Source organism: Neovison vison, chromosome 2 (genome assembly GCF_020171115.1).
Source record: "Neovison vison isolate M4711 chromosome 2, ASM_NN_V1, whole genome shotgun sequence".
Lineage (NCBI taxonomy): Eukaryota > Metazoa > Chordata > Mammalia > Carnivora > Mustelidae > Neogale > Neogale vison.
Window position 1 is genome coordinate 37,156,272 of NC_058092.1, and position 27,841 is coordinate 37,184,112.

The 27,841-nt window shown below is 43.0% G+C and overlaps 1 protein-coding gene across 1 annotated transcript; it reads right to left on the reverse strand.

The window, feature by feature from the left end:
* Nucleotides 1–972: 972 nt before the first annotated feature.
* LOC122899939 (cytochrome P450 4A6-like) lies at nt 973–11,102 on the reverse strand. Its single transcript, XM_044238172.1, has 12 exons — nt 10,865–11,102; nt 9,718–9,859; nt 8,900–8,944; nt 8,296–8,423; nt 7,170–7,294; nt 6,643–6,797; nt 6,112–6,218; nt 5,831–6,021; nt 5,602–5,735; nt 4,649–4,713; nt 4,428–4,504; nt 973–1,931 (listed from the first exon to the last, which is right to left on the reverse strand). The coding sequence occupies exons 1-12, from the start codon at nt 11,057–11,059 to the stop codon at nt 1,763–1,765; spliced, it is 1,533 nt and encodes a 510-aa protein (XP_044094107.1). The 5' UTR covers nt 11,060–11,102; the 3' UTR covers nt 973–1,762.
* Between the last annotated feature and the right edge of the window lie 16,739 nt (nt 11,103–27,841).

Consider the following 27,841-nt stretch of genomic DNA (forward strand, 5'->3'; position numbering starts at 1 on the left):
AGGATATCCATTCCAGCTAGGCATTCCAGAACCAAAGACATAACCTCAGGATAGTTTTCAGTATACAGCACCAGATAGGTGGCAATAACTTGCAGGAGGTCTCTCCAGAAGGCTGCATCTGCTTTAAATCAATGTCTAATTTATGATGCTGTGTCTCTCATAGCCAGGACTCACCCACCCAGGACTCAAGGGATGGAAATAAGAGCAGCACCACTCATTATTACCCTCAGTGATTTGATCAGCAAAACTTGGAGTACTTATCACTGTAACCTTAGGTTCCGTTGTCCTAGTTATCTCACCTCCAAAAGTAGGAGTACTTCCGCTGGGAGATACAAGAATGACTATGTGAAGGTGACTCCTGGACACTTTGTGCTCCTCATGGGTCTAACTCAGAAGCAGTGACTGTACTGATCAATCCTGATCACCAAGGGGGAAATTGGCACTTTCCTTACCATGAGGATAAGAAAAAATATGCTTGGAATGGAGGAAATACATGGGCATTTCATAGAACTACCCTGCCCTGTCATGAGAGTAAATGGGAAAATGCCACAGCCCAATTCAGGCAAGACTAGTAATGGCTCAGATCCCTTAAGTGTGAAGATTTGGGTCATGGCATCAGGTGAAAATAACCACAACCAACTGAGGGACATTCAGAGGGTGAAGCAAGTATGGAATGGGTAGTGGAAGAAGGCTGTTATAAATGCTAAGGATGGCCATGTCATAGGTTATAGAAATAAAGAGGGTAATTACTTCTAGCATTTTCCTGCTTTGTTATGAATATGATTATGCATGTGTGCACATGCGTGTCAGATTTTTTCTTTCTTGTCTTATATCCTGCGTAGAACCCAGACGTGTGGTACAAATAGTCAACCTTGTGTCATAGCATGTAGGTCACAGGATTTCAGGGAGAAGAGAGAATACCTTCCAATGACTTTGCTTCGTGGTTGGGGAAAAGGATCAACACACATTCAATTGTGTGAAGGTTAGCTGGTGGAAGTGTGACTTTATTATACTTAAATTGCAGATGAAGTATGGTTTAATGGAATGTGCAAATGATAAGAGGACACATGGTAGACTGTGATGACTAGCTTTATGTGTCAGCTTGGATTGGCTGGAGTCCCCGTTATTCATAAACAAAAGTCTAGATGTAGCACTAAAAATTTCATGGGTACTGTTAGCATCTGTAATCAATTGTAATTGTAATCAATTTAAGAACAGCATATTTCCTTGATAAATGGGGAGGCCTAATCCCCTCACTGAATAGCCTTAAGAGCAGACTTTTAGAAGGTAGAAAATGCAAGAAAAGAGATTCTCCCTTAGAGGTTCTGTAATACCTTTGTTGTGCCAGGGAGACCCATTTCATATTTCTGACCAGCTAAGCTACAGGGTCATCATCTTGTGCTCTTTTAAGGAACCAAGTCTGTGTAATGTGGTTAAGCAGCAAGGAACTCAAAGCAGACAGAAAGTAACAGCAACAGGGAGAGGGCAGACAGCCTGGGGGACAGGCAGCTGATCATGACTTACATGGATAGTCAGAGCTACAGCTGGGTAGGAAAAAGGTAACAAGCAAACAGGTAGGAATCTTGGAAAAGGGTGAGATGGAGAAGGGCAGACAGTCTGATGCACAAGAGGAGGAGAGCAGGAGACTGGCTATGGGCAGAGTGAAAGTGGGAAGTGGGCAGAAGACAGTAGACAAGAGAGACTGACAGGAAACATGATGGTAGGCAGGAGGCCATCGGGGCTCATCTTGTCCCCACAAGGGTTAGAGGAGCTTCTTGAGATGCAGGTGGATCCCATTCTTGGACATTAACACAATTCTCGGAGTGGGAACAGGGACCCTGAAAGGATCTGGTGCCAGCTCAAAGCGGAGCAGTGTCAAGGCCACCGCCACCTTCATCTCGTTCATGGCAAACTGCTTCCCGATGCAGTTCCTGGGTCAGGGAGGAAAAAAGAAATGAGAAGTGGCTTCAACCCCCTGCCAGGAACAGCACATTCATGGCCCTCCTGCATGGACACACAGCCCAGTCCCTTTCCCTCAGGACACACACACATCTCTATGCCTACCCCACCTTGCTTGTTTCACACTCTCCCCTTATCCTTTGACAAAGTCTACACTCTTGCAGTATTAGCTCCTACTCCTATCTGTGCTCTCAGTAGGCCTGAAATTCTGTTGCAAGAAGGTCAGTAACTTGTGCTCAGGGCAAAGTCAAGGGATCACTAAAATAGTTTATCATTAAGTTGTTGACTCTCTGCACATGCCATTTCTGGTTTCACAATGGGGAGAACAGGACAGGGCACCATAGGGGGTGGGTTGGGCCACCCTTCAGGCCCTAACCATCTGGGGCACACAGGGGTCCAGATCCTCAGAGTAAGGACAAGGCAGAGTTGGGTAAGGAAGTCAGTATGGCACAGAGAAGCTTCTGCAGGGGCAGAGCCTTAGTGACTCTCAACCTGCTAGACCATCTGCCAGCCAGGTTGGGTCCAGGCTCTTACTTTCTTCTTGGCCCCTCAGTCAACCAGCTGCTGTAGCCTTCCTATTCTACTGCAGAAATGTCTCTGCTTGCCATCACTCTACCTCTTAACCCAGACTTTTCTGTCTCATGCCTCCACTTCCTCTCCTGAAACCCCAGCCAAGTTCAGAACATCCCATGCCCTCCATCACAGGTACAACATGTCCAAATGCCTCAGATGACATCAGAGTCCTCTCTCGGTTGTTGCCTCACTCACTAGTCACCTGTTAACTCTCTCCTCCTTCCAGCTCAGCTCCTGCTGAGGAGATCCCAAGGAATGCCCCCCTCCACCTCTGCCTGCCACATGCTCATGGCTAAGGGCAATGATAGCCTGCCCTCACCTCCACTCTTGCTCACCATGCCTCTTCATTCCTGGACCCTGACATCACCCTAATACTTTACTCAGGGACACATTGCTTTCCAGAGTAGGACAGTGCCAGGAACATGGAGCTTCCTACAGTGGGGTCAATTAGGAAATGAGTGAGTAAAGGAAAAAAAAGAAAAGAAAGAAAGGAAGGAAGGAAGGAAGGAAAGAAGGAAGATAGGAAGGAAGGAGAAGAAAAAGAAAGAAAGAAAGAAAGGAAAAAAGAAAAGGAAGTCAGTCTCTTTTGAGTGGAGGCATGTAGTTCTTGAGTGTAAACTCCTGGAGGCAAGGCCAGTATGCTCTCTCATAGCAGAGGACTTGGCACACACAGAGAGGCTTAATAGGCAGTCTTAAAAATGAATGATGTCTATTGAACTGAAAAAATAAACCCATGCTGAATGGAATAAAATGAGTAACCATTAGTTCTGAGCTAGGAGCTAAGCTGCCTACTCCTCTCCTGTCTCTATTGGCAGCCACATGACTTGCACCAATGTCTAGGAAGAAGGACTCAATCTCAAGGAGAAACAGATCCTGGAGCCAGTATCTGGAAGCACAATTTGCTAAAAGATGTGGTGTGAAAGTGGGTTCACTCTGTATGTGAAGTGTTGACAGATTTCTGTGTTTGGAAAAAAACATTTTTCTAAGAACTGCTTACAAAGTTTCCTGCAGTTACTATTTATAGGACACTTTCAGCAGCACTGGAGGATTTCACAGCAGCCATGCTGGACAATAGTCATCCCACTGAACAGCTACTTCATGTGTGCTTTATATTTTACACACCAGATAACGTTCAAATGCCATGTGTCATATATATACACAACAGATTGCATTTTCTTCCAAAAGCAATTAAATGTCCTTATTTTTATATATTTGCCCATTTGGATGTCTGGACTCTAAGTGTAATATTAAGGTATGTAGAGCCCAGATCATATGTACTGATTGGACAACTGGGAAAATTGTCAAGTGTACATGACCAGTACCATAGAGTCAATAATTCATTTGGTTGAAGAAAATATAGCAACAACACAGATTAGCCGAGTACTTTATGAAGCACTTAAGAGACACAGGAACCTTTCCTGTGTATGGCTGAAATATTTGAGGCATTGCAGGAAGCTGAGTACAGAAGCACATGCAACGTAGTCAATGGTGCAGTGTGGAGCAGAATGGGGAGTTTAGTAGAAAATCTGGTTTGAGATTGTGTGCAACGAAAACTTTTGTGTCCATCCTGTGTTTGACTTTGACAACACTTGAAAATTACATGTGAGAAAATCTAATTCTTCACAAAATGAAGAACTCACAAGAATACCCTGAGTTATGGAATACCCACTGATACTGAATTGTGGATGGAGATTGTGTAAGAGCAATGGGTCAAAGTCTCCATGGCATTCAGTGATTACCAACTTTCTTTGCATAGAGACACATACCTCTTTCCCAGCCTCCAACATGCCAGGATATATCTACAGAAACCCACATAAATGTAGCAAGTCACAAACATCAAGTATGTACCCCCAAAATAGCCCCTGCCTCCTCCCATTCTGGTACAAGTGCCTCACCTTGATCCTCCTGAGAAGGGCAGGAAAGCATGGCTATGTCGAGAGGAGCCTGGTGCAAACCGGGAAGGGTCAAACACCTGCAGAGGGAGCACCAGGGCCAGGACAGGTGTGATCAAGCCCTTCCTTCCAACCATCCAAGGGACAGCACACCCGGAGGTGGGCCAGGAAGAGGGTTTGATCTGGAGAGGTCATCCCACCTCTTCTGCCCAAGGTCATCATACCTCTGGGTTTGGCCACACCTTTGGGTTGTGGTGAAGGGCATAAAAGGAGAGCATCACTAAGAATCCTGTGGACCAGAAGAGAGAAGGCTAGACATACATGTTTGTAGAGCCCAGCTGCACCCACACACAGCTTGGCAACCACATTGAGAACCACTCCTCATCACTGTGAATGGAATGATAGTGTTGCAGGAGAGATGGGGCAGACATGGCACAACAGGTGTGCATGTGTGCACAGATTAGAAGATTATCCATGACCAGGCTGAGACGCAGGAAGGAACTGGAGGCTTACTTTTTGGAGCAACTCAAGGGACAACTCACATTTATCAACTACCATCCGTGACCTCTTAGAAATATCCATGAATGCCTACATCCTCACAATAACCTTCCAATGAAGGCTCACATCTCCATCATTCCCATGAGGCACCTGATTCTTAGAGAAGCTGAGCAACTTGCCTCTGACCACCCAGCTAGGATGTGGCAGGGCTGGGATTCAGAGCAGAGAGTAGACGAACAGTGGCTTCCAGCTATGGCAGGGATCTGAGATCTGGTCATCAGCTACTCTCTGCCATCATCCTGAGGGCTCCTTGGAGACTGGACCATCTGAGCCATGATGGTGAATTCTCTGATCTCTCTCATTAGCCGAGACCCTATAAGGAAAGACCACATCTCCCCCAGTCCCATCTGATTTTCTCTCAAGCACTCATATCTCAAGGAATGAGAATATTAGGGCAAAACACAAAACCACATTCAGAGTCTATCGGGTTTTTATTTCTTGGATTTAAGCTCTGTGCAAAGAACACCATATACCTCATCTGAACAACAAATGAAATACTGGTTTTCCTGAGGGGGAAAGGTGTCTCAAAGACATGCACAAACTGTGGTGTACATGTGGATTTCTGGTATCTCATGCATTCCTGCCGACAGTTTATGAGTGAGAATGGGGAAGTTCACACCTTTGGGTAAGGAGCGTCCATCAGGGAAGGTGATGGGCTTGCTGAGCTCTCTGCCAACACTTGGAACTGGTGGATAGAGTCTCAGTGCCTCCTTGATGCACATGGTGGTGTAGGGCATCTGGTCCAGGTGGTCCCTAAAACAAAGCTATCCTGAAGGGTGGGCAAGGCCCTGGCAGCCAGGGAATTTTCTACTTGAGAGGGCAGGGCCTCCCATCTCATGAGCACTCACCAGGTAATGAAGACACCGCCCCTCAGAAGGTTCTGGATCTCCTCCCGGCATTTCTGCTGATGCTCTGGGTGTGTGGCCAAAGCATAGAGGATCCAGGAGATGCTACTGGCGGTGGTGTCATGGCCCTCAAACATGAAGGTGTCCACTTCTGCACGGAGATCTTTGTCAGAAAGGCTGCTCCTGTTCTGCATCTGGGAAGACACAGAGCAAGGGCAGGTTTGAATTTGCCCCCCTCCTCCACACTAGTGGGACAAGCCTCAGGCCTTCCCTGCCACACTCACTTGGGCAAAGAGGAGGATGTCCAGGAAGTCCAAGTGCCTCTTGCTCCTGACTTTCTCCAGGTTTCCCTCCTCCTGCAGCTGAGCCTTCCTCAACTTGATCATTCGGTCTGTCCAGAACAGTGTTCCCAGGCGGAGCTGAACGCTCTGGGTGCCCAGACACAGACACTCACCGTAGCCCCAGTCAGGGTTCCAGGTGGATCAGGAGGAGTGTGGGTGTGTGTGTGTTTGTTGGGGTGGGAACTCTAGCACCAGGTGCTTGCAGGTCATCACTCCCCTCAGCAGCACAGCCAAGGAGGCTCTGCTTGAATGCTGCTGGCAGGGGCTCTCATTCAGCCTTCACCCATGGGGTGACACATATAGCTTCTTGCATAGCACCTGGCACCCTAACACCTGCACCAGAGGAGTTCCCAGGTCGGTGTTTCCCAGGTCCTGGAAGGGCAGCCCAGGGCAGGACTCAGCTTGAGGGTCAGGGCCAGACCCTTTGGGATGTGCCTGATGAAGGAGGGGAGCTTCCCAGAGGGCAGATACAACCTGTGTGTTGATGGGCAAGCTGGCAGGCCTGGTGGTTCCAGCGGCCTTCAGGGGTCAGCCTGTAGATGATGTCTTTCCAGTAGAAAACATTCATCATCCGAGAAAATACCAGGTTGTTCAGGTCCCAAACGGCTTGAAGGTAGGACTGGGAGTTCCTGAAAGGGGAGGATGCAGAATGGACTGGATGGAAGGAGGCATGTGACCTGGAGTGTGGTGGGCCTGTGTATGGAGCATTCCACAATCAATGGGACAGGCAACTCTCGGCATTTGTCATGTTGTTCTTATACCCTCGAGACTCTTAGCCCTTTATGAGGGACATGGGCATCCAGACTTCTTCCTGGGGCAGAGAGCAGGGTCTGTGCCTAATGAAGGGTTGTTGTGGGCTGAATTTAACTGGGGCCAGGGGTTCTCTGCAGAATGTGACCCTTTGGGCTGGTAAACATCCGAGCTGTCCTAACTGCCTCTCAGATACGTTCACCCAAGTTGGTAAGAAGTAGGACCTTGCACCTAATAAGGATTTCACTAACCTTTCTGTCTGGTGGTTGGCCTGGTCACTGAAGGCACACTTCATAAGAGTGTCCAACGTCATCAAGGAGATGTGTCCAAAGATCTCCAGAGATGAGTTCTGGCTGAGGAGCTCCTCCCATTTGTTCTGTGGTAGAGGGACACATAAACCTTTCTCTACTCCTTTAAAGGACCCATGCTAACAAGTCTAGACTCTCTCTCTACCTCTCCAAATACTCTGAAAGATGCCCTCACTTTCTAAAGCAGTTGTGTTTCATCAGTTTAGGACCATATAGCCATTTGTTTGTAATGCGGTGAGTATTTTCTCAGAATATACTCTGAGAAAGTTGTTAGTTAATTTTCATTTAATTAATCATGATCTCTTACCATCTGACTTAGGAAGAAGTTTGATAATAACCGCCTTTTAGCAGATCAGAAAATATTGTTTTTCAGGGGACTCAGGGTAAATATTTGTGTCTTGGGCTTGATCTACACATGAAAAACAGATGAAGTCCCAATTTAGGGAGCAAGAGTCAAGGCAAAGGAAAGGTCAAAGGGCTAAGACTGGGGTTTCTAAAGAAGGGATATCAGGGACTTCAGTTCCTCTTTTGCAACAAATGTTAGTTGAGCACAGTGAGTGAGAAATAGAGTCATGCTCAGAGTTGATGTTATGGCAGGACCCAGCTTTGGGGATAGAGACCTGGTCTCCAATTCCCTCCATGGAGCATCTAAAACCCATCAGAAGCCTTCAGCCCCAGCCCAGAGCCCACCGGAGTGAACACATGGGATGTCCACCATGCCTTTGAAGCTCCTTCTGCCCATACCAGCCAGGGGAAGCTTGTCCTGTTGTCTAGGGGCATTGACTACTCTTCCTGCCCAAATCAAACACATGAAAGCAGGAGGAGAAGGGACCCTTTATCCACCATGACTGACTCTCCTATGGGCAATGAGCAAAGAGTGGAAAAAATAGGTGCCTGGGTCCTTTCCTATTCCATCTATCCTCGGGGGGCCCTGTCTCATAATATGATATAAGTGGGTGAATCTGGGTGCCATGTCTAATGGATGTCTGAAGGACACAGCTGTCTGAGAGTAGACTTTGTGAACTGTACTGGGGGTGTGAGTGTGCAGGTGGGCAGGGTTTGAACTTACCAGCATCACTTGGACAGAGTCGGCCATGAGCCCCACATAGGGCTTCAGGATGTCATAGTGGAAGGCTGGGGTCAGCATTCTCCGGTGCTGGAACCACGTCTGCCCATTCAACAGGAGCAAACCATACCCTGGACCACAATGGGTGTGTGTGTGGGGGGGAGGAATCTCCCAAGAGTTGTCTGGGGACAACTGGGGAGGAACCCAGGGTGTCGGAAGAAGGGCATTCTGGGCAAGGCAGGAAAGGACAGTGCATGTCAGGAAGGGAACTTTCCAAAGCCTGGTGCGCAGGAAGTGGTTATAACAGCTGCAAAAATCAAGCCTGAAACAGAGCTAAGGCTGGTTTATAGAAGGACTTTAGTGAAAAGTTGTGCTGAGATCATTGGCAAGGACTCAGAAGTGATGTGGGATAAACTGAGAATCAGGAGGTCTCTCCCACCATCAGGAATGGGTGAGGTTTTTATTAGAAGAAGAGAATGGAGACTCAACTCAGAGTTAAGTGAAGTGACTGTGGTGCTGGTCACCTCTTATTTAATCTGGGTCAAATGGATAGGTGTTGGTAAAACTAATCAGAAGGTAAACCACAGTCATAATTAAATGTACTTACCTAGCCAGGGAGCTAGGAATCTGTAGGAACCATCAGACTTTGGGTCTGAAAGTAAGAAGGGCATTACAGGAAACTGGAGGTGACCAACATAGGCATGATGTCCCCTGGAGGTAGCTATGTTTCAGACCATTGTCCCCCATCCCTTTCTGATATTGTTAGCTGGCAATTAGTGTCAAGGCACCTCCTACTTGCTTCCAACGCGAACTCTCTTTCTTTCCTCATAGTCACTGAAGGCTCGGGAAGGCAGACTCAAAGTCCCCCTACAGAGCCCCACTGCATCAGGTAGGTATATTCAGCAGAAACAAGGGCTCTGTTTTAATGCCAGTGAAAAGACAGAGTCTCAGGTATTTTGAGGAATCGTGGTGACTTGGCCATACCATTACCCATCATAGAGAACACTTAGAAGTACCAAACTGAAGTTATCTTGTATAAGAAATTGTCTTTCAGATCTGGAATTGTCTCAGTTTGGTTAAGAAAGGAAGGAAAGACAGCAACAGCCAGGCAGAAAGGAGGAAGGGAGGAAGGAAGGAGAAGTGAAAGGAAGGAAGGAAAGAAGGGGAGAAGAACAGAATGAACAGAGCACAACAGAAAGGATAAGAGAAAGGAATAGAAAAGAAAAAAAGCAGCCCAACACAGCTGTTTCCACGTTCAATTTAAATAATATCTGGCCTTCTGCTGGCTTGTATGCTGGGAGGGTCATAGGTAGAGAGTCATGTATTGATAGCTGAGCCTCCAGTGTCTTGTGCAAGTTCACAGACCCCTGGGCATGTACCCAAGAGGGAAGAGCTACTCCAACAGGTATGCGGGTGTCCTCTCACCAGATCGTGTCAGGATCAGCTTCATGTAGTCAGGGTCATAGATCACGACCTCCATTTCTGTGCCCCATAGCCAGCGAGGACAGGCACATGGAAATTTCTCTACCCATTTCAGTAGCAGTTTCAGCTGCTCTTCTTTTTGCAACTGTCACCAAAAGAGAGAGAAATCAATAGCGCGCCTGGGTGGCTCAGTGGGTTAAAGCCTCTGCCTTCAGCTCAGGTCATGATCTCAAGGTCTTGGGATCAAGCCCTGCATCGGGCTCTCTGCTCTGTGGGGAGCCTGCTTCCTCCTCTCTTTCTGCCTGCCTCTCTGCCTACTTGTGATTTCTGTGTGTCAAATAAATAAATAAAATAATCTTAAAAAAAAAAAAGAAAGAGAAATCAATAAAACCTTTCTTCTGGTTCCGTGGCTAGATCCAGGGGTAAGGGCAAGATGGATATAAGAAGAGGGTTCTGGATCCATCAGCAAACTAAGTGTTCAGAACTGTTTCTTATGACTTTGGCTCTGATCCACACTTTCCTGGCTGTCCAAGGTTTATCCTAAGCCAGGTTATGTCCCATTGTCGAGTGGAGTTAGTGGCCTTCACAATCAACAGCCTACAGAAACTTGTCAGGGATTAACTCCATGGTGTACAAAACTACTGGAAGCCAACATTTGCATGATAAACTTATGACAACTTTTATCACATGGTAAGCAATTGTGCCATACAATTTTATTTGGAGCATAAAGTAGATTGTATTTCAAAATTTAAATTTGTGTATTAATGCTACTTTGATGACAGCAGATTAAGAGGCCATGACACTAGAGGATAATTAACGTTATGATGGAGGGAAGCCCAAGTTTTGGGGGAAGATTTGGACATTCTGAATTGGCCATTAGAATCCCTTCCTCATGCATTTGTTCATTCATCAAGTCATCATTTACCAAAATGCTGTTGGGTTACTTGGGTCTGACTACAACTGCTCAATGGACTTTGACCATTTGTTGAAACCATAAACCCTTGGTGAGCCCCTCCACATGTGGATTTTCCCTTTGCCATGGGCAGCCCTCACACCAAGCCAGTCTTGGCACACAGCTAGTGTTGGGTGGGTGGTTGCTGCCTTCCCCAGCTGACCCCACCCTTCCATCCCCAGTCCAGCCCCTTCCTACCTCATGCCTGTGCCCAAAGAGCCAGTGGGAAGGAGGGGACGGGAACTCCTGGACTGCTCTGAGAAGCCACTGCCTGTGCAGGTAAAGCTGTGCTGTCTTGAGAAGCAGCAGAACCAGCCCTAGCACGGAGGCCACTTGTAGGATCCCAGGGACACCGCCCAGGGGTCTGATGACACTCAGCACAGAGACACTCATGGTGCAGGTGCTGCTGGATCACTGACTCTCCCTGACTGTTGGGGACCTCTCCTTAGCATCCCAGCCCAGACAGTCAGGGGAGGATGGCCCTGCCCACCTGGAGGGAGGGTGAAGAGTGAGGGCGGGGCTTAGACTGGACATCTAAAGTTCATTAACTGTGAGGATGTTAATGGGAAACTGTGGGAGGAAAGCTTTGTCAGCAGACAGCGATAATGGCTGGGTACGTTCCCACTTGGCTCTTCTCCCTGTTATTCAACAAATATTTTAGGAGCACCTACTCTGTGCCAGGCAGGTGCTATATGCTGGGACACAGCTGCCAGCGAACATGAATCCTGACAACAGACATGAATCCTGACTGCAAAAACTTCACAGTCTAGTTTACCAAATGCTCAGGAAGTGGGTTTGTTTTATTATCCCATTTGTGAGAGGAAAACACTTACAGAGAGCTAACATGATGAGACCATAGGAAAACCACCATTGAGAGTGTCAGCTGGGATTAGAATCAGGGATCTCCAAACTGTCTGTCTCAGCTGCCTCTGTTGTTCCCCATGCTTGTCCCAGCCCATCATTCAGTGATGTTCTGGGATGACTGTGCCTGCAGACAGAGCACTGGCCTCACACTCAGGAGGCCCAATCCAGGGCTTGCTCATGACATATGAAGCCAGCCAGTCATACGCTCTGTGCCTCAGGTTCTCCTACTATAAGGGGGGGGTAATCATCCCTTTCCCAAGGAATGCTCATTCAGTCACACATGCACTCAGCAAATGTTTCCTCAGCTCACAGTCTGGGAGATAAAGGCAGAAAACTAAAGTAGTACAGGAAAACATGATAAGGCCTGTACTGAAAGAATGAATAAGGGGGTGGGCCAACCCAGGAAGGAGACAACTAAAAACAAGAAAGGGACCCTGAAGGGTGAATAGGTATTCACCAGGTGATGAGTGCTAGGGAATGGGATGGGCACTGAAGACTCATGGAGACCATATGAAAGCACATCTGAGGAGGACAAGTAAGTCTCTCAGCCTCACTTCATTCCTGATTCTCTTCCCCCAAATTGACTCCATGCCCATAACTCTGAAAGGAAAACAAGATATTTTTGTCAGGAGTTCTTTGGAAGGCAGCTTTTCCTCCTGCCATGTTCGTCTCCATCTACCTTGTTATTCCTACACCCTCCTCCTGTGGCTGACTCCTGAGGACTCAGGAGGCAAACATGAAGTTACACCCAGAATTGCAACCCAGGCTGTCCCACTTCCAATCTTTCTCCACAACTGCCCATCATGTGCTAGGTGCAAAGCTGGTACTGATCCAAGGAAGGAAAGGAGTCAGGCTCCAGAGTCCCTGGGCCTGGGCCAGCAAGGCATGAAAAGTAAGCATAGAAATGGAGGAAAGTTGAGAGGCATGGGCAATATGATTACACATTCCTGGGTTTGGACAGTGGCCCAGGACTTAGGGGGAAATGGAGAGACCTGTGGCTCCATGGGTTGTGTAATGAATCTCCTATTACAAGGACCTGAAGCACCACGTCCTCAACAGTGTATGGCATTTCTTAATGTAGCATTAATCTGAGGAACAGGAAACATACAAAATAAGAAGGCAGAGGAATTCTCCCCAAAAGAAAGGTCTAGAGGAAATCACATCTAGGGATTTTCTCAAAACAGATAAAAGCAATATATCTGAATAAGAATTTAAAGCAATAATCATTAGAATGCTAGCTTCTTTCAAGCTGAAAGAAGCATAGAAGACACCAGAGAGGAACACCTGGATAACTCAGTCAGTTAAGCATCTGCCATCAGCTCATGTCATAATCCCAGGGTCCTGGGATGGAGTCTTATATTGGACTCCTTGGTCAGTGGAGAGCCTGCTTCTCCCTTTGCCTACCACTCCCCCTGCTTGTGCTCACTCTCTCTTTCTGACAAATAAATAAAATCTTTAAAAAAAAAAAAAGAAGGAGAATACACCAGAGGAACCCTTGCTGCAGAGGTAGAAAATCTAAAACTTAATTAGGCTGAAGTTAAAATATGCTATAAATGAGATGCAAAACCCACTGTATGCAATCACAACAAAGAAGTAGAGGAATGAATAGAAGAGATAGAAGATAAAATTATGGAAAATAATGAAGCTGGAAAGAAGAGAGAAAGAAAACTATTAGATCATGGAAGTAGACATTGAAATCCGCAATTCCGTCAAGCACAATAATATCCATATCATAGAAGTCACAGAAGAAAAGAGCAGGAAAACGGCTCAGAAGGCTAATTTCAACAATGTACAGCTACAAACTTCCTAATCTGGGGAAGGAAATAGGCATTCAAGTCCAAGGAGCATAGAGAACTACCTTCAGAGTCAATAAAAACAGGTCAACACCAAGATATATCACTATGAAACTTGCAAAATGCAAGATAAAGAGAGAATTCTGAAAGCAGCTAGGGACAAAAGGTCCCTACAAGGGTAGACACGTAAGGTTAGCGGCAGAGTTGTCCACAGAAATCTGGCAAGCGGGAAAAGAGTGGCATCATATAGTGAATGTGCCAAAGGGGAAAAAGATGCAGCCAAGAATATCTTATCCAGCAGGGCTGTCATTCAGAATAGAGGAGAGATAAAGAGTTTCCTAGACAAGAGAAGTTGTAAATACAAACCCAGACCTGCAAGACCTATGAAGGAGGACCCTTCGAGCAGGAAGGAGAGGCCACAATCAAAACAACAACAACAACCTAGAAAAGAACAGAGGTAATCTACAGGAACAGTGACTTTACAGGTAATGCAATGGCTCTAAATTCATACTCATCAATAATTGCTTTGAATGTAAATGCACTAAATGCTCCAATCAAAAGACATAGTGTATCAGACTGGATTTTTTTAAAAAAGCCCCATTAATATGCTGCTTACAGGAGATTCATTTTAGACACAAAGACACCTCCAAATTGAAAGCGAGGGGGGAAAAAAAGAGAAAAAAAAAAAAGAAAGCGAGGGGAATAGGGAACCATTTATCATGTTAATAGACATCAAAAGAAAGCTGGAATCATCATACTTATATCAGACAAACTAGATTTTATTTTATTTTGTTTTTTATTATGTTCACTTAGCCAACATACAGTACATCATTAGTTTTTGATGTAGTGTTCAATGATTCATTAGTTGCATATAACCCCCAGTGCTGATCACCACACACACACCCTCCTTAATATCTGTCACCCAGTTACCGCATCCCCCCACTGCCCTCCATTCGGTAACCATCAGTTTGTTTCCCAGAGTCCAGAGTATCTCGTGGTTTATTTCCTTCTCTGATTTCTTTCCATTCAGTTTTCTCTCCCTTCCCCTCTGGGTCCTCTAAACTATTCCTTAACTTCCACATACAAAACAAACTATATGATATTGTCTTTCTCTGCTTGACTTATTTCACCTAGCATAATCCCCTCCAGATCCATCCATGCTGATGCAAATGATGGGTATTCATCCTTTCTGATGGCTGTATAATATTCCATTGTGTATATGGACCACATCTTCTTTATCCATTCACCTGCTGAAGGACATCTCACCTCCTTCCACAGTTTGGTTATTGTTGACATTGCTGCTATGAACATTGGGGTGCATGTATCCCTTCTTTTCACTACATCTGTATCTTTGGGGAAAATACCTAGTAGTGCAATTACTGGGTCATAGGGTAGGTAGATCTATTTTTAATGTTGTAAGGAACCCCCATGCTGTTTTCCAGAGTGGCTGTATCAGTTTGCATTCCCACAAACAGTGTAAGAGGGTTCCCCTTTCACCAACATTTCTCCAACATTGTTGTTTCCTGTCTTATTCATCCTCTGCCATTCTAACTGGTGTAAGGTTGTATCTTATTGTGGTTTCAATTTGTATTTCCCTGATGGCTAGTGATGTTGAACATTTTCTCATGTGTCTGTTAGCCTTTTGTATGTCTTCTTTGGAGAAGAGTCTGCTCATGTCTTCTGCCCATTTCTTGACTGGATTTCTTGTTTTTTGGAGGTGTTGAGTTTGATAAGTTCTTTATAGATCTTGGATATCAGCCCTTTGTCTCATATGTCATTTGTGAATATCTTTTCCCATTCCCTGGGTTGCCTCTTAGTTTTGTTGACTGTTTCCTTTGCTGTGCAAAAGCTTTTTATCTTGATGAAATCCCAAAAGTTCATTTTTGCTTTTGTTTCCCTTGCCTTTACAAACCTGTCTTGAAAGAAGTCGCTGTGGCCAATGTCAAAGAGGTTGCTACCTATGTTCTCCTCTAGGATTTTGATGGATTCCTGTCTCACATTTAGGTCTTTCATCCATTTAGATGTGTGTGTTGTAAGAGAATGGTCCAGTTTCATTCTTCTGCATGTAGTTGTCTAATTTTCCCATCACCATGTATTGAACTGTCTTTTTTCCATTAGATAGTCTTTCCTGATTTGTCAAAGATTACTTGAACATAGAGTTGAGGGTCTGTTTCTGGGGTCTCTATTTTGTTCCATTGATCTATGTGTCTGTTTTTGTGCCAATACCATGCTGTCTTGATGATCACAGCTTTGTAATGTAGCTTGAAGTCAGGAATTGTGATGGACCCAGCTTTGGTTTTCTTTTTCAACAATATCCTGGTGATTCAGGGTCTTTTCTGGTCCCATACAAATTTTGGGATTGCTTGTTCCAGCTCCGTGAGAAATGTTGATGGTATTTTGACAGGGATTTCCTTGAAAGTGTAGATTGCTCTGGGCAACATAGACATTTTCACCATGTTTATTCTTCTAGTCCATGAATATGGAATGTTTTTCCATCTCTTTGTGTCTTCCTCAATCTCCTACATAAGTGTTCTATAGTGTCTAGAGTATAAATCTTTTACCTCTTTGGTTAGGTTTATTTCTAGGTATCTTATGGTTTTTGATGCTATTATAGATGGAATTGATTCCTTAATTTCTCTTTCTTTGGTCACATTGTTAGTGTATAGAAATGCAACTGATTTCTGTGCATTGATTTTGTATCTTATCACGTTGCTGAATTGTTGTATGAGTTTTAGTAATTTGGGGTTGGAGTCTTTTGTGTTTTCAACATAAAGTACCATGTCATCTGCAAAAAGAGAGTTTGATTTCTTCTTTGCCAATGTGAATGCATTTTATTTCTTTTTGTTGTCTGATTGCTGAGGCTAGGGCATCTAATATTATGTTGAACAAACGTGGTGAGAGTGGGAATCCCTGTTGCCTTCTGACCTTAAGGGAAAACCTCTCCGTTTTTCCCCATTGAGAATGTGGACTTTTCATAGATGGCTTTTCTGATATTCAGGTTGTTCCCTCTATCCTTATATTTTGAAGAGTTTTAATCAGGAAAGGATGTGTATTTTGCCAAATGCTTTTTCTGCAAAAGTTGAGAGGATCATGAGGGTCTTCTCTCTTCTTTTGCTAATGTGATCTGTCACGTTGATTGACTTGCAAATGTTGAACCACCCTTGCATCCCAGGAATAAATCCCACCTGTTCCTGGTGAATAACCCTTTTAATCTATTGTTGGATCCTATTGGCTAGGATCTTGTTGAGTATTTTGGCATCCTTGTTTATCAGGGATATTGGCCTGTAATTCTCCTTCTTGATGGGGTCTTTGTCTGGGTTTGAGATCAGGGTAATGTTGGCCTCATAGAATGAGTTTGGAAGTTTTCCATTCATTTCTATTCTTTGGATTTTTTGGAACAGCTTTAGTAGAATAGATACAATTTCTTCTTTAAATATTTGGTAGAATTCTCTGGCCCTGGACTCTTGTTTTCTGGGGTGACTTTTTTTTTAAGATTTTATTTATTTATTTGACAGACAGAGATTACAAGTAGACAGAGAGGCAGGCAGAGAGAGATGGGGAGATTTTTGATTACTGCTTCAATTTCCTTGCTGGTTATTGGTCAGTTCAGATTGTCTATTTCTTCCTGTTTCAGTCTTGGTAGTTTATAAGTATCCAGGAATGCATCCATTTCTTCTGGATTACCTAGTTTGTTGGGATATAGCTGCTGGTAATAAGTTCTAATAATTGTCTCTATTTCCTTGGTATTGGTCTTGATTTCTCCCCTTTCATTCATGATTTAATTGGTTTGGGTTCTTTCTCTTTACTTTTGGATAAGTCTGGCCAGAGGTTTATTGAACTTCTTAATTCTTTCAGAGAAACTGCTTCTAGATTCATCAATCTGTTCTACTGTTCTTCTAGTTTCTATTTCATTGATTTCTGCTCTAATCTTCATTATTTCTCTTCTTCTGCTTGGTTTAGGCTTTATTGGCTGTTCTTTCTCCAGATCCTTTAAGTATAAAGGTCACCTTGTGCATTTGGGATTTTTCTAATTTTTGAGAGAGGCTTGGATGGCTATGTACTTCCCTCTAAGGACCACATTTGCAGTATATCATAGGCGTTGAGCCAGTGTATTTTTATTTTCATTGGTTTGCATGAATTGCTTAAGTTCCTTTTTAATTTCCTGGTTGACCCATTCATTCTTTAACAGTGATGAAGTTCTAGAACGTAGGTGAGGTTTGGTGGGCTGAGGTCCGGAGCCAATGACCAAGAAAGAATTCTTGAGACATCTTTGGTGCAAAAATGGTGGTTTATTAAAGCACGGGGATAGGACCCGTGGGCAGTAAGAGCTGCTGCCCCAGGTTGTGAGAGATGGCAGGTTATGTACTGTGTGGTTGGGGGAAGGTGAGGGGAAGGAAGGTTTCAAAGGAGTTCTCATATGCTAAAGAGGGCCTACAAGGTGCCAGGATACTGGAGGCCTTGTGGCTTGATGAATGTTCTTTTGGCAAGCCATTCACATTTCTACTATCAAGCGTCTTTGTTAGTGAGAGTTGGGTTTAGAAGAAATTTAACATTATTTAGGGCTGAGGAACTGAGTTATTTGCCTCTGGAAATTTGTGCTATTGATAAGGTAACTTCTTTGTTTGTAGATCTCTAGGACATTTGTAAACCAAGGGAGACTCTGTCTTGCAGGATTGTGATCTCTGCAAGTTAACTATTTTTTTTTTTTTTATCTTTCATGGCAGTCAGGGGTGCCTGAGGAATGCTACACATATGACTGAGGGGAAGCAGATGGAGAGGGGGTGTAAGGTGCCAGCTTTTGCTTTGTCTTCAGCCAGCCTCCTGCTGCCTCATCAACAGGATTCTTTTTTTTTTTTTTTTTTAACCTCCAAGTGTGTGCATTCCTTACAAATTTTCCTTGTTGTTAAGTTCCGGTTTCAAAGCATTGTGGTATGAAAATATGTAGGGAATAATCTCAGTCTTTTGGTATTGGTTGAGACCCAGTATGTGATCTACTCTGGAGACAGTTCTGTGCACTTGACAAGAATGAGTATTCTGTTGTTATAGGATGGAAAGTTCTGTATGTATCTATAAGGTCCGTCTCGTCCAATGTGTCCTTCAAAGTTTTTGTTTTTTTGATCTCCTATTTAGATGATCTGTTTATTGCTGTGTGTGAAGTTTGAAGCCTCCTACTATTAATGTAGTATTAACAATATTATTCTTTATTTTGGTTATTGTTGGTTTATGCAGTTGGCTGCTCCCATGCTGGGAGCATAGATATTTACAACTGTTAGATTTTCTTGTTGGATAGACCCTTTAAGTATGATATAGTATCCATCTACAACTCTTACTATGGTATTTGGTTTAAAATCTAATTGTTTTTTTTTTAAGATTTTATTTATTTATTTGACAGAGAGAGATCACAAGTAGGCAGAGAGGCAGGCAGAGAGAGAGAGGAGGAAGCAGGCTCCCTGCTGAGCAGAGAGCCCGATGCGGGACTCGATCCCAGGACCCTGAGATCATGACCTGAGCCGAAGGCAGCGGCTTAACCCACTGAGCCACCCAGGCGCCCTAAAATCTAATTGTTTGATAGAGAATTGCTACCACACCTTTCTTTTGTGGTCCATTGGCATGGTAAATGGTTCTCCATTGCCTCAATTTCAATCTGGAGGTGACTTGTGGTATGAAAATATGTAGGGAATAATCTAGGGGAAGCTAAAATAATCTAGGAACCTAAAATAATAATTTAGGTTCAAAATAAGTCTCTTGTAGACAGCTTATGGATGTTTTCTTCTTTTTTAATCCTATCTCTAACCCTCTGTCTTTTGCTTCATAAATAAGCAAAACCATATGATAACTGACTCTCTCTGCTTGACTTATTTCACTCAGCATATGTCTATGTCTTTTGTTGGGAACATTCAGTTCATTCACGTTGAAATTAACTATTGGAAGATATGATTAGTGTCATTGTATGGCCCGTAAAGTCCCTGTTTCTATTTATTGTCTCTGTTACTTCCTGGTCCATGTTACCCTTGGGGGTCTTTCTTCTTTTATAGAATCCCCCTTAATATTTCTAGCAGGGCTGTCTTCGAGGTCACATATTTTTTCAGTTTCTGCCAGTCCTGAAACCTCTTTATCTCCCCGTCCATTCTGAATGACAGCCTTGCTGGATAAAATATTTTTTTTGGCTGCATATTCTTCTCATTTAGTACTCTGAATATGCTTTGCCAACCCTCTCTGGCTTGCCAGGTCTCTGTGGATAGGTATGGTGCTATTCTGATGTTCCTTCCTTCATATGTAAGAAATCTCTTCCCCCTAGCTGCTCTCAGGATAGTTTCCTTGGCTGTAAAATTTGCACTTATTGCACTAAGATTCATGGTTCTATGTCAGGGTGTTGATCTATTTTTATTGATTTTGGGAAGGGTCCTCTCTGCCTCTTGAACATGAATGCTTGCTTCCTTCCCCAGATTAGGGAAGTTCTCAGCTATGATTTACTCAAATATACCTTCTAGTTCTCTCTCTTTCTCTCTCCACTCCTTGGGGGATCCCAATAATTCCAACATTGGAACATTTCATGGCATCATTGATTTCTCTAAGTCTATTTTCATGGGTTATTAGCTGCCTATCCCTAACTTCCTCAGCTTCCTTCCTTTTTATCAGCTTATCTTATGGATCACTGATTCATTCTTCTGCCTCATTTACTCTGTGCTGTTAGAATATCCAGGTTAGGCTGCATCTCATGGATAGTATTTTTTTAATTAATTAATTAATTTTTAAAATAAACATATAATGTATTTTTATCCCCAGGGGTACAGGTCTGTGAATCACAAGGTTTACACATTTCACAGCACTCATCATAGCACATACCCTCCCCAATGTTCATATCCCCACCACCCTCTCCCGTCCGCCCTCCCCCCAGCAACCCTCAGTCTGTTTTTTGAGATTGAGTCTTTTATGGTTTGTCTCCCTCTCAATCCCATCTTCTTTCATTTTTTCTTTTCCTACCCCCCAACCCCTCCACATTGCATCTCCACTTCCTCATATCAGGGAGATCATATGATAGTTGTCTTTCTCTGACTAACATATTTAGCTAAGCATAATACCCTCTAGTTCCATCCACGTCATCGCAAATGGCAAGATTTCATTTCTTTTGATGGCTGCATAGTATTCCCTTGTGTATATAAACCACATCTTCTTTATCCATTCATCTGTTGATGGACATCTAGGTTCTTTCCATAGTTTGGCTATTGTGGACATTGTTGCTATAAACATTCGGGTGCATGTGCCCCTTTGAAGCACCACGTTTGTATCTAGAGGATATATACCCAGTAGTGCAATTGCTGGGTCATAGGGTAGCTCTATTTTCAGTTTTTTGAGGAACCTCCACACTGTTTTCCAGAGTGGTTGCACCAGCTTGCATTCCCACCAACAGTGTAGGAGGGCTCCCCTCTCTCCACATCATGGATAGTATTTTTAAGTTCAGCCTGATTAGATCTCATTTCTGCCCTTAGAGGTTCTATATTGTCACTAATGCTTTTCCCAAGCCTATCATTTCAAGCCCATAATTGCTATCCTGAAGTCTGTCTCTAACATCTTACTTATATCCATATCCATTAGTTCTGTGGCAGAGAATATTTTTTCTGGTTCTTTTCTTCATTGGGAGTTCCTCCTCCTAGTCATTCTGTTGAGGATAGTTGAGCGAATAGATAGAGTCCAAAATACCAACCATGACCCAAGCAAAATCAACTTGGACAAAATCTGACAGGGTCAAAAGCTACCACAGATATGCCACCAAAGCCAAGATGATCCAAAACAATAATAAAAAAAAAAAAAAAAGAAGATGGGCAGGGAGAGAGTTTATGATCTCTCAGGGTGGACAAAGTAGAGGGATTTGCCTCTTCCTGATTTATTTTGCTCTCTGTGTTAGTAGACATTATATCCCCAAATTGCAAAGAAATCAGAACTTTTATATATGTCGAGATAAAAATTGAATAGAGTGAAAAACAGACTAGTGTGGGGCATAAATCTATAAAACATGTAAAAAAAATAAAAGTTAAGAAGCAACTTAAAAATACAGTCTGGGAAATAAGAATCTATTTGAAAAGGTAACAGGGTGGGGAAAAAAAAGAAAAATGAAAGAATAAGAAAAGAAATGAAAATAGAAATGTAAATTTAAAATTTAAAATTTTAGCCTGAAGTATACACGAGTCAGGAGGGAGCACCTGGAGCTCCCTATATTATTTTCCCCTGGTGCTGGAGTTTTACAGTCCTGTTGGAAATAAGCTTATCATTCACCTGTTCTTCCAGTCTGTCTTCTGGGGAAGGGACCTGCTGCTCAGCTTCTCAGGGGTCTTTGCCTGGGTAAAGTTGCCACATGCCTTGTTTGGGGGATGGGCTTAATGCGAGCTGCTTGGCTGTTTGGCTCTTGTTCCCTGGTATCTTTCCACTTCTCTTTAGAGGGTCAGAGCAAATATGGCCCTGGGAGAATCTCTGGCCCAGAGCTACAATGTCGTGTACGCTCCTCCCCACACCCTACTGCCTCAACAAATCCTCCAGGTCAAAATGTCTCCACTTCTGCAGTACTCAACTCCACAGACTCATGCAATTCCTGACTGCTGCACCTCTCATGGGGGAGTCATGGGGACCCGAGACTGTCTCTGTGCTTTGAGACTCTGCAACTGCCAGCAGCTGTGGGTTCACTCAAGCACCCTCTTCCCCATGCTGGTTGCTGTCCCAGTGTCTTTTCCCAGACAACACCACCCTGAGAGCTGTCCCTCACATGGGCACAAGCTGTTTTATATCTCCCCTAGTATGTTAAACAGCCTGCACCTTCTAGCTCTTTTTAGGGTGGTCAGGCAGAGAGTGGTCTCTCTATTGGCTTGGTTCATGGTTTATGGTGACCAGAGTTGAGAGTCTCTTCTGGGCTGGCTGACTGTAACCACTCTCCCTGCTCCACTGATAGGTTGGGCACTCTATCAGATCAGGCTCCCCCATTCTTTCTGAGTCTCCAGAAATCTTGAGACCAAAATAATCCACCTAGAATTCTGCCCTTTTCGTTCCTTGTGCCCATTTCAGAAGGTGGTGGCCCTCACTAGAGCAGACTTTCCAGGGCCCAGTGTTATATCACTTTCCAACAGCCAACTTAATGAGGGCTCCCTCTCACCTCCGTTTATCTTTGGATATTTTCCCTGAAGATTCAAGTTTCCACACCTTCTACCTTGCAAAAAGTAGTTGTTTTTCTGCTTGTGGAAATACAGATGAATCTTCCTACATCTTAGCTTGAATTTGTGTGTGCTTGGAATGGTTTGATAGATAGCCAGCAAAATTTGAGGTACCAGATGAATCAAGGTCCCCTACTCTCCTGCCATCCTGTCCCCAGACAAACTAGATTTCAAATCAAAGAGGGTTAAAAGAGGTGAACAGGGGCACTATATCATAATGATGGGTCTACCCAACAAGAAGATCTCATGATCGTAAATATTTATGCCCCCAATTTGGGAGCAGCCAAATATACAAATTGATTAATAATGAGCTTAAAGAAATGCATTGATAATAGAGAAATAAGAGTAGGGGACTTTAACACCCCACTCACCAATGGACAGATCATCTAAGCAGAAAATCAACAAGGAAACAAGGGCTTTGAATGCACACTGGACTGGATGGACTTAGCAGTTATACTCAGGGCTCTTTATCCTAAAGCAGTGGAATATACTTTCTTTTCGAGTGCACATGAAACATTCTCCATAATAGATGACATACTGGGTCACAAATCAGGCCTCAACCAGTACAGAAAGAGTGAGATCATATCATGCATATTTTCAGACCACAACATTATGAAACTTGAAGTCGACTGCAAGAAAAACGATGGAAGGACCACGAATATATGGAGGTTGGGGAAATGCATTTAACATGAACATGTAGAAATAAAGAATTTACATGGAAGCAAGGGTGCCTGGGTGGCTTAATCAGTTAAGAGTCTGCCTTTGGCTCAGGTCATGATCCCAGGGTCACTGAACCCCACAGGGGGCTCCCTGCTCAGTGGGAAGCCTGCTTCTAACTCTCCCCCTTCCCCTGCTTGTGTTCCCTCTCTCACTGTGTCTCTCTCAGTCAAATAAATTAATAAAATCTTAAAATGTATATATATATATATATATACACACACACACACACACACACATATATATACATACATACACACACATGGAAGCAAATGAAAATGAAAACACTACAGTCCAAAACTTTGGGATGCAGCAAGAGGGAAGTAGGTAGCAATCTAGGCCTTCCTCAAGAAGCAAGTCTCAAATACACAATCTAATCTTACATCTAATGGAATTGGGGGAAAAAACAGGAAATGAAGCATAAATGAGTAGAAGAAGGAAAATAATAAAGATTAGAACAGAAATAAATGATACAGAAATTTTAAAACACCAACATAGAACAGATCAAGGAAACTAGGAGCTGGTTCTTCGGTTTGTTTGAATATATATATGGCATTCATTATATATATACCAAAGGCTATATAGCCTTTGTTCCTTTTTAAAAGATTTTATTTATATGACAGAGAGAGTGAGAGACCACAAGCAGGAGGAGCAGCAGAGGGAGAGGGAGAAGGAGGATCCCCACCAGGGGTCCCAACATGGGGCTGGATCACAGCACCCTGGGATCATGACCTGAGCCGAAGGCAGATGCTTAACCATCTGAGACACCCAGGAGCCCCTAGGAGCTGGTTCTTTGAAAGAATTAACAAAATTGATAATCCCCGACCCAGATGTATGAATAAGAAGAGAAAGGACTGAAATAAATAAAATCACAAATGAAAGAAGAGTGATCACAACAAACAGCACAGAAATACAAACAATTATAAGAGAAGATTATGAGCAACCATAGACCAAAATATTGGGCAATCTGGAGGAAATGGATAAATCCCTAGGAACATATAAACAACAAAACTGAAACAGGAAGAAATAGAAAATTTGAATGGACCCATAACCAGTAAAGAAATTGAATCAGTTAGTCATGATCTCTCCCTTTTCATTCATATTTTTATAAATTTGGGTCCTCTCTCTTTTCTTTTGGTTTAGTTTGGCCAATGGTTTATCAATCTTATTGGTTCTTTCAAAAAAAAAAAACATCTTCTAGTTTCATTGATGCATTTTACTGTATCTCTAGTTTCTATCTCATTGATCTCTGCGCTAATCTTGATTATTTCCCTTCTTGTGTGTGGGTCTGGCTTAATCTGTTGTTGATTCTCCAGTTCTTTATGATGTAAAGAAAGCTGGTGTATCCTGGATTTTTCAATTTTTTTGAGGGAGGCTTGAATAGCTATGTACTTCCCCCTTAGGACCACCTTCCTATATCCCCTAGGTTTTTGACTGAAATGTCTTCATTCTCATTGGTTTCCATGAATTACTTAAGTTCTTCTTTGATTTCCTGGTTGATCCAAGCATTCTTAATCAAGGTGTTCTTTAGCTTCCAAGTGTTTGAATTCCTTCCAAACTGTTTCTTGTGTTTGAGTGCCAGTTTGAAAGCACTGTGGTCTGAGAATATGCAGGTTGAGTCCTGCTTTGTGACCCAGTATGTGGTCTGTTCTGGAGAAGGTTCCATGTGCACTCAAGAAGAATGAGTATTCTGTTGTTTTAGGGTGGGATGTTCTGTATATATCTATGAGGTCCATCTGGTCCTATGTGTCATTCAATGCTCTTGTTTCTTTGTTGATTTTCTGCTTGGATGATCTGTCTATTACTGAGAGTGGCATGGTAACACCCCCTACTATTAATGTGTTCATATCAATATGACTCTATCTTGATTAACAGTTGTCTTATGTAGTTGGCTGCTCCTGTATTGGGGGCATAAATATTTACAATTATTAGATCTTCATGGTGGATAGACCCTTTAAGAATGATATAGCATCCTTCTTTATCTCTGACTATGGTCTTTAGTTTAAAATCTAATTTACCTGGTACGAGAATCACTACCCCAGCCTTCTTTTGAGGACTATTGGCATGAAAGATGCTTCTTCATCCCTTCACTTTCAGTCTGGATGCATCCTTAGGTTCAAAATGGGTCTTTTGTAGACAACATATGGATGGGTCCTGTCATTTTATCCAATCTGCAACCCTGTGGCATTTTATGGGAGCATTTAGGCCATTCAGTTGAGAGCGATTATTGAGAGATACGTTTTTATTGACATCATGTTGCTTGTGAAGTCCTTGTTTCTATAGATTGTCTCTATAAATTTCTGTTCTATGACACACTTGGGTTCTTTCTTCTTTTATAGACCCCCCAGCTTGGTGGTCACATACTCTTTTAAACCTTGCCAATCTTGGAAGCTCTTTAAGCTAAGATTCTCAACAAGATCCTAGCTAAAAGAATCCAGTAGTACATTAAAAACTTTATCCACCATGACCAGGTGGGATTTATGCAAGGGATGCAGGGGTGGTTCAACATTCGCAAATCAATCATCGTGATAGAAAAAATCTATAAGAGAAGAGAGAAAAAGCCACATGTTCTTCTCAATTGATGCAGAAAAAACATTTGACAAGACACAACATCATTCCTGATTAAAACAATTCAAAGTATAGGGAGAGAGGGAACATTCCTCAGCTTTATAAAATCTATGAAAAACCCACAGCGAATATCATCCTCAATGGGGGAAAGCTGACAGCCTTCTCTTTGAGATCAGGAATGTGACAAGGATGCCCACTCTTGCCACTCTTGTTCAACATAGTATTAGAAGCACTAGCAACAGCAATCAGACAACAAAGAGAAATAAAAGGTATTCAAATTGGCAAAGAAGAAGTCAAACTCTCTCTTCACAGATGACGTGATATTTTATATGAAAACCCAAAAGACTCTGTCCCCAAACTACTAGAGCTCATACAACAATTCAGTAATGTGGCAGGATATAAAATCAATGTACAGAAATCAGTTGCTTTCTTATACACTAACAATGAAAACACAGAAAGGGAAATTAGAGAATCGATTCCATTTACTATAGCACCAAGAACCATAAGATACCTGGGAATAAAGCTAACCAAATAGGTAAAGGATCTGTACTCAAATAACTACAGAAGACTCATGAAAGAAATCAAAGACATGAAAAGATGGAAGACCATTCCATGCTCATGGATCAGAAGAATAAACATTGTTAAAATGTCTATACTGCTTAAAGCAATCTATACTTTTAATGCCATTCCAATCAAAATTCCACGGGACTGGAAGAGATTATGCTGAGTGAAATCAGTCAAGCAGAGAGAGTCAACTATCATATGGTTTCACTCATTTGTGGAGCATAACCAATAGCATGGAGGACAAGGGGTGTTAGAGAGTAGTAGGGAATTTGGGTAAATTGGAAGGGGAGGTGAACCATGAGAGACTATGGACTCTGAAAAACAGTCTGAGGGGTTTGAAGTGGCGGGGGGGTGGGAGGGCACAGCTTGCATGGAGCACTGGGTGTGGTGAAAAAATAATGAATACTGTTTTTCTGAAAATAAATAAATTGGGGAAAAAAAAAAAGAATACCACAATAAGTGGACATACAAAAAAAAAAAAAAATTCCACCAGTGTTCTTCAAAGAGCTGGAGCAAACAATCCTAAAATTTGTATGGAATCAGAAGAGACCCCGAGTAGTTAAGGAAATGTTGAAAAATAAAAATAAAATTGGCAGCATCACATTGCCTGATTTCAAACTGTGATCACCAAGACAGCATGGTACTGGCACAAAAACAGACACATAGACCAGTGGAACAGAGTAGAGAGTTCATATATGGACCCTCAACTTTACGGTCAAATAATCTTCAACAAAGCAGGAAAAAATATACAGTGGAAAAAATCTCTTCAATAAATGGTGCTGGGGAAACTGGACAGCTATGTGTAGAATAATGAAACTCGACCATTCTTTTACACCATACACAAAGATCAACTCAAAATGGATTAAAGACCTTAACATGAGGCAGGAACCCATCAAAATCCTAGAGGAGAACATAGGCAGTAACCTCTTCAACATCAGCCACAGCATCTTCTTTCAAGATATGTCTCCAAAGGCAAAGGAAACAAAAGCAAAAATGAACTTTTGCGACTTCATCAAGATGGAAAGCTTCTGCACAGCAAAAGAAACAGTCAACAAAACAAAGAGGCAATTCACGGAATGGGAGAAGATATTCACAAATGACAGTACAGACAAAGGGCTGATATCCAAGATCTATAAAGAACTCCTCAAATTCAACACACAAAACAGATAATCACATCAAAAAATGGGCAGAAGACACAAACAGACACTTCTCCAAAGAAGACATACAAATGGCTAACAGACACATGCAAAAATGTTCAACATCACTAGCCATCAGGGAGGATCAAATCAAAACCACACTGAGATACCACCTTACACCAGTTAGAATGTCCAAAATTAACAAGACAGGAAACAACGTGTGTTGGAGAGGATGTGGAGAAAGGGGAACCCTCTTACATTGTTGGTGGGAATGCAAGTTGGGGCAGCCACTTTGAAAAAAAAGTGTGGAGATTCCTCAAGAAATTAAAAATA

What these genes read in the sequence shown, in the direction of transcription:
- LOC122899939 (XM_044238172.1), bottom strand. Translation starts at nt 11,059, where the DNA reads ATGAGTGTCTCTGTGCTGAGTGTCATCAGACCCCTGGGCGGTGTCCCT. An exon ending in GCTGATCCTGACACGATCTG is followed by an intron (nt 8,945 to 9,717) that starts GTGAGAGGACAC and finishes TCTTACTTTCAG; the next exon opens with ACCCAAAGTCTGATGGTTCC. An exon ending in CCCTTCTCAGGAGGATCAAG is followed by an intron (nt 1,932 to 4,427) that starts GTGAGGCACTTG and finishes TCCCTGACCCAG; the next exon opens with GAACTGCATCGGGAAGCAGT.